The following is a 13845-nucleotide window of genomic DNA, read 5'->3' on the forward strand; positions in this document are numbered from 1 at the left end:
TATCCTGTTAGTTTCATGTTGGTCTTAGAAAAATTCCTCCATCTCAGGATCCGTCAATGTCTTCCCTCTCGCAATCGCCGCTCTTTCAGCCTTGTCCGAAATTTCATCATATTCCTCGCATATAGCTCCCTTCAACTTATCCCACTGACCATCTGAAACATAAAACTTGAGTCCTCTATACCAGCCAACAAGTTCTTGCCGAAAACTGGCCTCATTCCTCTTTATCAGTATATCGAGAAGTTTTTCTGTGGCCCCCGAGTCTCTATCTTCTATTGCTTCTTGAATATCTCGGAGGGTTGACATATGACGCTCCAAGTTGCGTATCAGCAACTTAAAATAGAATTTAATGAAGTCCTGTTGTTGCTCATGACTTGGAACAATGATGGAATGCATGAAGTATTCATCAAAAATCCACCTTAGGCTGCCCAGGGGAGTGCTATTCTGGTCGACGCCTCGAAGCTGTGGGTCGATTTCCCCAAGATCTTGTTCTGCAAGGTAATGAACAACATCAAGATTGTTTGAAAGAGCTGCTACATGGACAATGCCCTTTCGATTCGAATCGATGGCACGGATTGATGCCCCTGCCCTAACAAGAGCCCCTAAGACTGCGACATTGCCTTTTTGGCATGCCCACAATACTGGCGTTATACCGTTGGGATCTTTCGCTTCGATATCTGCCCCATAATCTTGTAGAAATTTTATCATCTCGTAAATCTCTTGCTGGTGTTCTTGCTTTACCCATGCAAGGTAGTGCATTGGAGTTCTACCATATTCATCGGTCTTTGATGCAGGCGCTCCAGCCTCGAGTAGTAGTCTGACACAGGCTAGGGACCCTGATTTGGCAGCAAAATGTAGTGCAGTTAAACCTTGGATATTGCCTTGACCAATACGCTTCTGGCACTCCCTATGCTCCAAAAGCTTCTGTAACATTGTGTCGATCTCGTAAGACGCTGCTGTCATGAGGGGGGTATAGCCCGCAGGAGTTTGCCGGTTGATGTCAGCCTTGGCTGCTATCAGTTGCTCGAGTCCTTCAAAGTTGTTATTGCCAACTGCGACGTGGATTGGGGCCTCTCCAACTTCGTCGAGTTCGTCAATGGCCCAAGGTTGCTCCAGCAATGCGTCCAACACTCCTCCTCCTCCCCCTCCTGCTGCGGCTATGTGAACTTTAGTTGTGCTCACCTCGTCCCAGTCTTGCACAAAATACAAGGTTTTGTCTATTGCCATATCGATTTCAGGTTTACTGCCTTTAGTATAGTATGACTTGAGTTCATATCCGATGTTCCTAAACAACATCAGTGAGTGGTACCATCTCATACTTGTTTCTTTAGCTACGAACCTGGAAAGTCTCTGACTCGGCAATATATTTCCCCAGAGTTTGAGAAGAATTTCTACGCATTCCGAACTTTGATTATACAATGCCATCTAAAAATCTTATCAGCAAGCTTATCACGCTGTGGTACGCCTGCTTTGCTTACCGATAACAAGGGCCACTCACTTCCAGCTGTGTCATCTGGAAAGCATACAAACCCCTCTCTGATACAGGTCTCTAGTAAGGATGGGTTTGACATCATAATCCATAACTCATGAACAGATTCAAGAACCCTTGATGGGCGTAAAGAGAAGCTAATATTGGGTCCTCGGGATGCCTGAAATGAAAGGACACCTGCCCATAGCCAGCGTGGAAGCCGAAATTCGAACTCAACGCTGGCCTTGCACCTGCATCTGCTTTGGTAATTATTGTCTGTTTTATCATATCGAATGAGCCATGAAGAGAACAAGGGGACTGCCCATGCACCAGTGTGGTCTCGTCGTCCTTGGTGACATTGACATTGGCACTTCGAGCCACATGAACGAGTGCCGAGGGGTTGGACGGATGTCACACTAACAAAGCTCTCCTCTTTGATTGCAGTAACAGCCGGATCGGTAACATTCGTCAAGGAAGCTTCCGAGCTCTCAGTTAGTCTGTTTTCTTCCGTTGCTGGTAAAGCCGGCTTGTCGTGGATCGTTGTGCCCTGCGTCCCCGGCTGTAGACTTGTGACCGAACCGTCCGACATGGTCTGGGGCCCCTGGAGTAGTTTTGGTAAAGCCTGAGAGATATTGTGAGTCTCTTGTGTATAGTAAGTCAACTGTTGTGTAACGCGGTGGAAGAGACTGCTAATGCGTCAGTTTAGACAACAGACAACACCATGAGAACTCACACTTCTTGTCGCACATTCCCCCTATCCACCATAGAAGAAACCCTAAATGTGATGGCCATGTGCAGATTGGACTTTGTAGCCTGAACTCTTTCTCGGAGCTCTTCGATTTTGCCTGCGTCTGATAACCACTTGACCTTATCTGTGTACCTCTTCGGATCATGGACTTTGCGAGGGCGCGAGTACTTGTTCACAATCTCATCAAGTCCTTCCAATATCTCTTCGAGCTCTTGTATTGTCAAGGAGACTAGTGGGTGTTCTGGCGATCCAATGAGTCGTTGTGCCGGCATCATCGGGTCTGTTTGTTCTCTGGCTTGCATGATGAAGCACTCAATCATGAGTATCTACCATTTTTAGCACAAGGTATTCCCAAATTAATTCGTGTAGCCTACTTCTTTCCTAAGTCTGTTACATTCCCTCTTAATATCGGAGTTTTGGCGCAGAAAGTCGACCGCCTTGAGTGTCCCTTGGACAGCTTGCGCCAGAGCGATCGAGCTCGCAATCGCTCCAAGAATCTCAAGACCCGACATCTCGGACGTTTGGGTTTGAGATCGATTGCCGAAATGCGGTTACTCCGTAGATGATGCTGGCTATTCGACTCGAAATGAATGTGATGTGAAAGGAGGAAGAAATGTGAAGTTGGATGGCACTGATCGAATTGACCGCCTGATGAGGCTGTGCTGATGTGCCTTGGTAGTTGGAAAGCGCCACCTAGGTAAGATAGTGAGGCTGAAAGCAGAAGATGACGAGCGATGGCACCGTCGATGGAATCTTCCTCATCCTATACGATAGAATGTAAGTATCTACTGAATGAGAGAAGAAGGCTACACAATACGGCCTTCCAAGGAGCTCATGTTAATATGGTCTCTGTAGAATAGAAAGTTTGCTGCGAGTTCCCAGGGTGAATATCTCCAGAAAAGAGCACGACCAACAGTCCTTGGTGTGGTTTGTAGCCAATGAGACCTGCAGCATTCTGTCTCATGCACCACACTCAAAAGCATGGCGGACACAGCCTACTGGGTGAGCGGTAAAGCACACACAAACAACTTGTCAATTACGCTGTCTCTAGGAGCTGAGAATGTTGCGTGACTTGTTTTGTCAACCCAAATGTGATGCGATAATGAGGTTATTCACAACCTACCCGAGACAAGTTGGTAGAACAAGCCACTCCAGCAAGCTAGAGGATGAAAGAAATTTAAGGGAACCAACCACGTATCTATGTCTTGGATTACTGAAAAGATATCTACTTTATCTCTCAATCATTTGCCAGTTCTTGCCAGCTCAAGGTTATTGTTGCGTGCTGAACAGTCGTCTCGGTCTCATTTTGACTTGGGTGGGATAACTTTGAGGATATGATTGCTAAGCATATTCCAGTACCATACGAACCGCCCGCCCAGATTCATGTCAAGAAAGACGTCCTCAGTTTCTATTTCTGGATTCATATAAAGCAACAGTTGGGCGTCCCCAGTGGAGCCTGAAGTTGAAGGCCATGTCCGCATATTACAGTTATTTCCATAAGGGCCCTTCTCTCAATCCCACCTGGACCTTGTCCAATGGACATATCGTCAGGTAACATGACTTATACGTGCGGCAGCACGTTTGATGATCCATGAGCTTAAACGCAACGTCAAACACGGCTCGTTGCAACAACTCGGCAGTTAACTACAGTCACATATCATTCTATCCGCAATCCATTGCCGACGGAGCAAACGTTACACTCATCACTTGTGAATGTGAAGTTAATATGAATGCCACAACTGTACGTTTATGCCTTGTAAATGTCGTGACATTGTTGTTATGGTATCTCAGCTGAACTAGTGTAAGGCATGAATAGGGCTGGCACTTATCAGTGCACAAACTCAAAGGTAGGCAGTTTCAGATATCGACGCCGCTCGAATCCATCGTCAGTTGTGTGTCCCTTGATGAGCATCTCCGAGGAGCTAAGCTGCTCAATCGCTTGTGGCTGCTGATGAGACAAAGCTTAGCATTCATGCTGTTCAGGCACCATGCCTTATGTCCCTTTAGGCTCGCGTTCTTTAGCCAACTTGGTCATCGATGCGCAAGCACTGGACAACTTTGGACACCTGCGACGTCTCCTATTATATCATTGACGTAAAGATCATCGCCGATTCATGTTCATCCAGACTAAATCTCATCGGAACTGTCACCACTCACCAAGAACCTCAGTTTCAGCCCAACCTCACCCGGAAACAGACAAGCTTCGATCTATCTCATCACCAGCATGTCATTCCAAGTGCGTTTCAGGCAATCAATCGTCAGCCCCAAGCGAGTCAGCTACCGTTTTCTGTTGCTCTCCTGTCGCAAACCCATCCGACCAAAAAAAAAAACCTCCGTTAGTCAGGACAAAAGCCCGTATTCTGAAACCCAAGCGAGAAAGTTTAAATGACGAGAACAGCCTAGGTTACCGGCTCTCTGGTCAACGAAGCGAAGGGGATCTTCGGAGGGAAGGTCTGTTTCTGGCCATGGCTGAAACGGTCCGGGATTGCCCCTGGTGAGTTGTTCTCGAAGAAAGTCGTTGGGTCTAGGGATGGGAAGTGGGAGATGGTGCAGATGGGCGTGTGTTGGATGATATTCGGATATGGGCTCATTTGGGGGAATGCATGGAATGGGTTGAAGGACATGGGATTTTATGCACTTCTGCGGCGTCAATAGTCCCCAGAGTGTGGTAAAACGTGGTAATGACAGGGGATTTACTGCTGCCTCGTGAACCCTGAAAAAAATGTATTCTTTCGGTATCTCTCATGTTTTCTCCATCATCTCGATGCCTCAGCCAGCCTTCACATGCTCTCAACTCGGGCACAGAGATGGTCCTGGCAGTAGGATAAGGATCAGGTCATCACAGCGTGAACTGGAGATCAAAGCGCAAGAGTCATGCAAGACAAAAACCGTCCAGAGTCCGGGGCACGGCACAGACACGGATTTGTATCTAGGACAAGCCTAGCTGAACCTAATACAGAAAGCCCGACGCCACGCACATGGTCAATATCCAGTAAAGGCTGAATGAGAGTTTACCAGCGAGGAAAGGTTGCCATGTGGGATGGGAAGAAAAGGGCGTTGTTAACGAGAAACTGAAATGAAATGACGGAACCGAGAGAGCGTTCGGGGAAGATTCCCGGTGGCAGGGGGTTTGTTTTTATTGGGGAGACATGGGATTTGTGAAAGCTGGTAAATGAGTAGTGATGAAAAACAGCGCAAAATGCTACTGAGATATTGGGATGGCTCTGTATCCGTAGATTGGGCACTTTGGGGATGGATGTACCGTAATATCGGCCAAGTTTAGCAAGACTGTGCCACCCTTTCGTCCGAATTGAGGTAATCGTAAAAATGGTGCGGAATGGATATGCAAGATTGAGTGCATTACCAAGACCCAATTCATTAGTTAGCGCGGTATCCCAATCGCTTAAAGATATCCTGAACAAGTTAAGTTTACCTGGACGTTGGAGAGTTTCTCGGGTCGGTGATATTGTCCGTCGACTGGAATGCTGAAAGGCTGCACTTTTCTACGTGAGCCATCACATTCGTGGGCCCTTCTCCCGAGCTTCCATTTCGAAAATTCCATCCCCCTAATCTCGCTGCAACCTTGGCCCTCTTTCTCTAGACTGCGGTTGACTGGTTCCGCTTCGTTTAGCCAGGAACAGAACGGCTGGGATTCAAAAGAGCAGTCGGAATAACCCCCCGGTGAAGCACCAAATTTGGCTTGGGCCCGCCGGGGGAAGACGATCCGGCCCGATGGTATCAAGGGTCAGAGCCATTCTTGGTACCAAGCTTCTGTTTTTTCTGTTGTGATTGTTGTGAGGAAAGGTTCTTTTGCTTGTCGGGTCGAAGCTGTGGATACTCATCGATTAGATCGACGATGATGCGAGGCTTTGGGGTGAGCCTGCGAAGAGTTGACGAGCTGTGAGGAAGCATTTCTGTTCATTATTCATGCTTAAACTCTGATATTGTTTAAATAAAGTTGTGCTGTGGAAAGTAACGTCACTAATAAACCATCATGCTCGTGCGTGCGGGTGAGGCGTGGATTGACGATGCACAACATTAAAAGACATGCTCGCACAGACTCTTAATAGCCCACGCTATTATCATCAGGCGACCAATAGACACAAGAGACCATTTCATGGGGGAGAGTCAGCAGAAGCTTGATGGAAAGAAGAAGCCATTATGAGCATCCAACTCCAATCCAGGGGAGGTCAGAAAACTTGGGACCTTGATAAATGATGACGAAAATACTTGTGCAGATGATCATAATATCAGGCTAGTTTCCCCAGGGTTAAGAGGGTTCTCGTAAGGCTTATTTTGTCACTCAGGATCAAGGTCCTAGGTTTTCTTGCTTCTTGGGAGCAGTGGGCTTACCCCTGACTTGTGCTGACTAGTGCCGGGTGATTTACCAATGTAAATTGTCTCTCCCTTGTCAAGCGTAAGACTAGCCCCGGTGTTCCTTTTGGGACCAAAGAGGGTACGCCGACCGCAAGCTATTGGGAAACCGAATAATGCCCTGCTGGCCACACACGCGCGGCGGTTGTCACTGGGCCGTGGTGCGTGGTCCATGCTCTGGTAGATCAGCGAACCGGACAATCTGCACAAAGATCCTGGCTTGCATCTCGAAGACGGGATCGACAATGGCTAGTGGATCATAGAGAAGGTGCTGCTGGTACTCGAGTCAGCGCAAGTGAGTACAGTACACAGAGGATAGTGAGATAGGACGAAGGGAGAGATGCGTGAGGAGAGTCTAGAGATATGTGCAGAAAACGTACCTGAGTTTCTACAGGGATCATGCACCGGGGAAGAACAAGGGTTCAAATGTGACAGTGTGATTGTGCCTGGGAGACTTGCATAGAAAACCGCAGGGCTTGACAGTAGAAAGTGACTTTGGGTGGGTGGGATTGAGGCTGACTCGGAAATCTAACAGCATTAGCATGCCCAAATAGGATGTTGTGAAAGGACATAAATTGCTCAATTGCTCGAGTCATCATCACTGAACTCTGAAGTTGACTTGTCCTGCATCAGAGGATTTTATGTCACAATCACATTGCATATGTTGTTGTTCAAAAGGTTCAATAATTCTCTGGACCGTGGCTGTCTCTGATGCCACGTGCGGTTCCGTCCCTTGCCATGTGCTGTAAGATTGAAGTGGGGGACCGAAAGAAGATGAATATCCGTATGTACAGAGTCGAATGAGTAGAGGCTTGTGATGATTGAATCGATATATGAAGCAAACACGAAATTGACATCTCGTTTGCCTCATGCCTCATCTCAGTAACAGGAAGTCACGCCTGGCTGGATCAGGTAGCTCCTGCCTCGACATCTTTCGATTGTCAAGATCGAATCATCACTGCCTCAAAGTTGATAGGTTTGCTTTTTCTTTACCCTTTTCTCTTTTCTTCTCCATCATTTTCGAATCATTTTTCCTCTTGGCATACCATCCCATTCGACAGTCTCTCTGCCGCTTGTCAAGTCAGTCATTTCTTTTTCTCGAAGCAAAAAAAAAAGCCACTTTCCTCTTTTCGCTTGACGTCCCGACCGATTGGCGTTGTTTATCGTAAACCGCCAATACGTAGACACGCTTTAGCCTGGGGATACGATGCAGACAGGACCCGATACCAAATTGGCTGCCTGCCGCCAGTCGAGCCTTTTCTTTTCTGTTTCTTTTTTTCTTTTTTAGCTGCTTCTATCGGTTCATTGTGGAGTTGATCTCGTACGCGCGATTGTGGTGGACATTTGACATTCCAGAATGTCTCACTCTACATGCAATTCGACTTGATCCTTAACTATTTCTTGTCTCGCTTCGTGCCGATCCTCTCTTCCCGGGCGGTTATTTTGAGATTCCAATTCCAATTGTTACAGTGATTGATTGTCGAATGTCGATTAATTGCTCGGCCTCAACAATTTTCTGTCTTCAAGTCCGCCTTGTTAGTGCTTGATCTTGGACAGTCCGTCACCCACTAACATCGACGTTGTGCAAATGTACCAGGCGCTTAGCAGGCTGTCATGAATCTTTCATGACTCGTTGCGTCCATCTCATTTCCGTCTTGTGGCTCGCCGTCAATCAAGACGAGCCGTCTCAAATAGCTTAGTTAGTCTATCTACCTAGCTGAGTTTGGCAATTCCAGCAAGGCTGTCAGTCCCATCCCATCCCATCCATTCTGCAGCTGCAGCAAGGGTTCTTCTTTACGGAACACTATCCTCTTCTTCACCTGCCTTGAAGCCAAACCCGAACCAGCCTCGTTCTACCAGTTACGCCATTGCATCATAAAATGCTTGACTGTGTCGCCAAGAGCATTTTCGCGATTCATAAGGTAATCGACATGAACGGAGCCGCTTCATAACTGTTCCCCAGTTTTGAACCTAGCAAGATCATCAGCAATGACCAGGTTCAAAAGTTGAAAGATGCGGCTCGGCGAACAATCTGCAAAGTTCAATTTCTCGCCGAGAAACCACAGATACACCAGACATCTTTTGACTCGTGAGACCCGTTGGCCTAAGCAGCAAGCTCAGCAACCGTCGAATTTCACCAGCGTAAAGCCCCAAAACCACCAGCGAGACCACTAACTGTGGTGCAGTGCTAGGCAGACCATCCTTCTAACCATCCCTGCGGATCCCTTGTACCCTGTGCGATCGCCGACGGACTCAGGGGCCCCGAACGACGCTCGGTCACCTCCAACTCGCCCATTGCTTGGGCCGCTGTTGGGTCTAGCTCCAAGCCTTCAAGCCCCCGAATCCCCGCAGAGGAGTCGAGGGTCTCCCCCCCCTGACGCCTCTTTTTCTCCCACTCGCTCGATACTGGTAGGGTCCTTGTACCGGTGTGGATACACTTTGAATGCCTCTGCTCATCTGTTCCGAGATGCCTGGGCCTCCCTGGTCAGTCAGTCAGTCAGTTCACTTCAATCGACTTTTTGGCTTGTTAGTTTTAGCTGGCTTTGGCTCTGGCTCTGATTCTGGCTCTTGGGTCTTTGGGTTCCTCAAAAGCGCCCTGCCCCGTCTTCCTACCCCCATCCCCTTCCCTCTTGTCTACCGTTTCTGTTTTTGTCGTTTATAGCTTTTTTCTTTCTACTTTTTTGCTTCTGCAAAAAAGAGAGACTTGTTAGACGCTGATTCAGGTCCTGTCAGATCTCAATTGCTTGCTCCCTTGCATCAAAGACACGAGGTCAACGCCCGCGCATCCCGCGCTGTAGCCATCGAATCATTTCTCGCTTCGTTCCGATCCTCGACGCACCTACGACCAAGACGCAGACGCACTGCAGACGCTCGTCCCTCTCTCAACCTTCTTCCGTCCGCCTCTGACTGACTGCGCGCCCACTCCCACTCACTCACGGACCCTTCCCCTCCAGTCCAGTCCAGTCCATCGCTCCAAGAGGCCCCACCTCCCCGAAGCCTCAGCTTTCTCATCTGGTCTTTCTATCAGCCCAGAATCAGTTTCTACATACAACAAAACTCGTATTTCCTCGATTCTGTACAGCAGCTGTAACCGTTATTTCCGACAAGCCCGTCAAGATGGGCCTGTTTTCTCGTAAAGACAAGACGCCAAAGGGCGACCAGGCCATCAACACCTCGCAATCCAATGTGAGCGTAAACTCGCATTCTTCGAGCTTGAGATCTCCTGCTCCTGGCGCCAATCGCAACCCCCTCAATCGAACGTCAGCTACCAGTTCATCCCCCGGTGGCCCAATGTCTCCAGTCAAACTCCCAAAGATCGATCTCCCTCGACCCCCGGACCCTCAGCTCGACCCTGCTGGTTACTTGCGAAGTCTTGGTGCTGTGAGAGAGCGAAGCAAGATTGTCACTGACAAGGCGCTGCGCAATGAGTTAAAGCATTTCGATGTGGATATGGGCAAGTTTCCCGACGTGGTTACTTTTGTTACAGGAATTATCAAGGTGAGTGGCCACGAAAATCGCCAATTTTCCAGCTAACAGCTTGTAGCGAGACTATGATGCCCCCTTCCTCAGCATTCCCGGCCATGGCAGATACCAGCACTTTGCTGTCGGAGGTCGAGATCGCATTGCCCAGCTTCTTTCCACCTGGCCCACCAATGTGGATAACACAGAGCGATGCCGACGTTTGATCGACCTTTTCCTAGTCAGCGTGCTTCTAGATGCAGGCGCTGGCACTTCCTGGCAATACAAGAGCAATGAAAATGGCCGCGTGTACAGAAGATCAGAGGGTATCGCAGTTGCCAGCTTGGAGATGTTCAAGACTGTAAGTACAGCTTTTCTGTCACATTACAAGATGCTAATATCGGCAGGGATTGTTTTCTGGAAACCCCAACAACAAATTCCAGGTCGACAAGGATGGCCTCAAGAATCTCACCGTCGAGAAGCTCGCGGCTGGTCTTCAATCAAAACCCGGCAATGAAATGGCTGGTATTCAGGGTCGCACCGATCTTCTGGTCCGCCTTGGAGAAGCTTTAGCCGCTAAGGACGATTTCTGGGGCTTTGAGGGTCGCCCTGGATGCTTAATCGGTATGTAACTTTAACGGTCTCCCGCGACAAAGCTAATCTTTTTTAGACCATCTCCTCGGCCACCCCTCAACACAAGCTTCGTCTATGCTTATCGTTCCCCTGCCCGTCCTGTGGAACGTCCTAATGACCGGTCTCGCTCCCATCTGGCCCGCAAACCGAACTGCGATCAACGGTGTCTCTCTCGGTGACGCCTGGCCCTGCCAGGCCATGCCTCAACCTGGCGCATCTCCCAAGGTTTCCGCTTTCCCCAACAGCTCAAACGCCGCTGCTTGGGAGTCTATTCTTCCTTTCCACAAGCTCACCCAATGGCTCACCTACTCGCTCATGCAACCGATGCAACAACTCCTCAAGATGCACTTTGCCGGAACAGAATTGCTCACTGGTCTGCCCGAGTACCGAAACGGTGGTCTCTTCGTCGATATGGGTGTCTTGAACTTGAGGAAGGATGATTTGGAGAGGGGTCTTCAGAACTACAACGAATGGGTGCAACGGACAGGCGCCAAGGGTGTCGAGGTAGCACCCATGTTTGAGCCCAGTGACGATGTCATCGTTGAGTGGAGAGGTGTCACAGTCGGTTTCCTCGATATGCTGTGCGTCGAGGTCAATAAGACACTGAAGCCAGAGCTGGGCGGAAATGAATTGACTTTGGCACAGTTGCTAGAGGCTGGTAGCTGGAGGGTAAGTCTTATTCCACCAAACAACATCCCCCGAAACAGTACTAACTCATTCCAGGGCGGCCGCGAGATTGCCGAGATCAACAGACCTAATACCAAGGAGCCCCCGATCCTTATTGAGAGCGACGGCACCGTATTCTAAACAAAAGGCGCTGTTTTAATCAACATATGACCTTCTTGGATGTATTAACTGAAATGAACATTACGGGAAACTCGAGGGGGAGGACATAGAGCGTGAAGCTTAAAGTTTCTTTTTTTAAACTCACTTCGAAAGCATTCAAAGCATTTACTCAAATTAAAACCAGAAGATGTGTTTTTTCTTTTTCTTTTGCCGTATGCGAAAATGGCAAGAAAAAGGTGGAGGGCTTTATTTTATTACAGACACAGCAAGATGAGATGAATTGAAATGGAATGGGCGAAAGGGAGAGTGCCAGGGTGGAAAAGAAATCCTTGGCAGGGGGTTTGCCTAGTTTTATAATTGAGACACAAGCCAAGTCGAGTCGTTCAAGGCGTTTACCACTTGATTCATTGAGTTGAGTTGTCTTTGAACAGAATTAATTGGGATGGTTGTTCTATTACATCAATACTCGACCATCGATAGATACATGCAGACACTTTTATATCCAGTCATGCAAAAGACCCCGCGGTATCATGTCGCTCCCCGCCAATGCCTATTATACAATGCCTGATCCAGTTGAAACAGTGTACAAGTTTATCCTTATTTTACAGTTATTTGTGATCCAGTTGCTCATCGCTTGTACTTCTTCTCAAACTCATCACGCTCCAACTTTCGTCTCATGTTCTCGAGCTTCTGAATCTGCTCCTTTCTCGCCTTCTCAGCGCGCTCCTCAGCAGTACCGCTGTACTGATTCGTCATGTTGCCGACTGAGTCGGAGACACTCTTCTTCATGTTGTCAAGGTTATCGGTGAGACGCTCACGAATGCCTTCGAAACCCTTGGCCTGAGTGACGCGGGGAGGCTTGTAGACGGGCTCCACAATCTTAGGGATGGGAAGATCGAGAGCACGACGGACGGACTCGTTGTTGAGAATGGCGGCTGTGACGAAGGTGGCAGCTCCAGTGGAAACCATCATGAGGTTGACACCAGCGCCGAGGAAGCTTGTGGCAACTAGAGTAACTGCACTCATGACGTAGACCATGTTCTGCATCATGGCCTTTTGCTCAGGGGGCGTGTATTTGGAGTTGAGCTGGATTGGTGTTAGATAGAATCTCATATAGAGCCTGGAAATCTTACCTTCAAAGTGCCGACCAGGAGAACAGTACCAGCGATAGGAAGGGCGTAAAAGGGATCGGCAGCCGTAAGGTCGGCGAACCAGGCCCAGCCAGCGTTCTCCATAGAGGGAACTGGGATGTGAATCATGCCGTTGATGACTCGGAAGAGACCGAAACTGAAGGGAACCTGGACAAATGCCCAGAACATGTTCTTGATCTCGGTGCCGTATTCCTTTCGGACCATATTGCCGATAAACTGTCCCTTTTGAATCATCTCCCGATCACCTGTCTGGTAGCCCTTCTTCAAAAGCTCCAGGCTTTCCACTGATCGAGGATCAGACTTCATCTTGGCCGTGGCAGCGCTGAACTTGACACTGCGAAGTTGAGGGTAGATCATGATGACACGTAATAAGAGGGCAGTTGCGACAATCGAGCCGCCCCATCCCAGACCGGTGTAGACATGGACGTGCTCCAGAACCCATTGCATGACGGATGTAGGGCCCCAGCCGTAATCGAGGCCAATCTCCTTCAGGAAGCCAATGTTCTCGGGCATGGTGAGAATGCTGGGGTTGGCGAGGTCGGCAATGCTTTCGAGGTCGAATTCGGAGGGCAGAACGGAAGATGGTTCAGCAGACTGTGTCACATCTGCGGACTTATCGGCGGGAGCTTCGTTGATGGGTGTAGGATCGATAGTCTCGGGAGGAGTGGGAGCTTCTGGCGTTGTGACGGCTTCAACAGCTGGCTCCTCTGTGTTCTTCTTTCCATAGATGTTGTAACCCCATAGCGAGAGTTGCCTTGAAGAGGCAATGCCCCCCAAAACAATAGGCGCAGTAATGTTCCGGACACCGACTCTTGTCCCAGCCGTGAGTGGTGTGCGAGCGCTCTTCATCGCTGTGCCGAACTGTCGAGCATCGAATTTTCTACCCAGGGTCCTTGACATCTACAATTGTTAGTGTAGTCGATGAATTGGTCAGAGATAAACACACAGAATGACCACATGGCCTCTGGAAAGCGCCCGAAGGCAAAGAGCGCACAATTCCTCGGCTGGGAAGCATTGCGGCGGTGATGAAGTGGGATGGGTCGGACAATAAGTTGCGCGATGTTGCTGGGAATTTTTTGGAGGTTTTCCGGGACCGGCGGGTAAATGTCGGGTTCGCGATAGTCCGTCGCCGATGATCTCCGAATGACCTTGTCATTAGGCCTCGGCCTGTGACGAGTCGATTGGGAGTGATTAGAGTTGAGAGATTGAGTCGAGTGGTTGTAATTGAC

The 13845-nt window shown here is 48.9% G+C and overlaps 3 protein-coding genes; 1 reads left to right on the forward strand and 2 right to left on the reverse strand.

Annotated features, from left to right (window-relative positions):
- Window positions 1–24: 24 nt before the first annotated feature.
- FFUJ_13023 (related to endocytosis ankyrin repeat protein Nuc-2) lies at window positions 25–2725 on the reverse strand (the record flags this gene model as incomplete). XM_023575659.1 has 5 exons in its annotated part: window positions 25–1282; window positions 1337–1422; window positions 1476–2151; window positions 2199–2539; window positions 2588–2725. 5 exons carry the CDS (start codon window positions 2723–2725, stop codon window positions 25–27), a joined length of 2499 nt encoding a protein of 832 aa, XP_023428936.1.
- A 6979-nt stretch (window positions 2726–9704) lies between these two features.
- FFUJ_13024 (probable protein urg3) lies at window positions 9705–11486 on the forward strand (the record flags this gene model as incomplete). XM_023575660.1 has 5 exons in its annotated part: window positions 9705–10085; window positions 10132–10407; window positions 10454–10670; window positions 10717–11348; window positions 11403–11486. 5 exons carry the CDS (start codon window positions 9705–9707, stop codon window positions 11484–11486), a joined length of 1590 nt encoding a protein of 529 aa, XP_023428937.1.
- A 606-nt stretch (window positions 11487–12092) lies between these two features.
- Window positions 12093–13631, reverse strand: FFUJ_13025 (related to cytochrome oxidase processing protein OXA1; the record flags this gene model as incomplete). XM_023575662.1 has 3 exons in its annotated part: window positions 12093–12551; window positions 12599–13516; window positions 13563–13631. The coding sequence occupies 3 exons, from the start codon at window positions 13629–13631 to the stop codon at window positions 12093–12095; spliced, it is 1446 nt and encodes a 481-aa protein (XP_023428938.1).
- Between the last annotated feature and the right edge of the window lie 214 nt (window positions 13632–13845).

The sequence above is a fragment of the Fusarium fujikuroi genome, chromosome FFUJ_chr04, assembly GCF_900079805.1.
Source record: "Fusarium fujikuroi IMI 58289 draft genome, chromosome FFUJ_chr04".
Lineage (NCBI taxonomy): Eukaryota > Fungi > Ascomycota > Sordariomycetes > Hypocreales > Nectriaceae > Fusarium > Fusarium fujikuroi.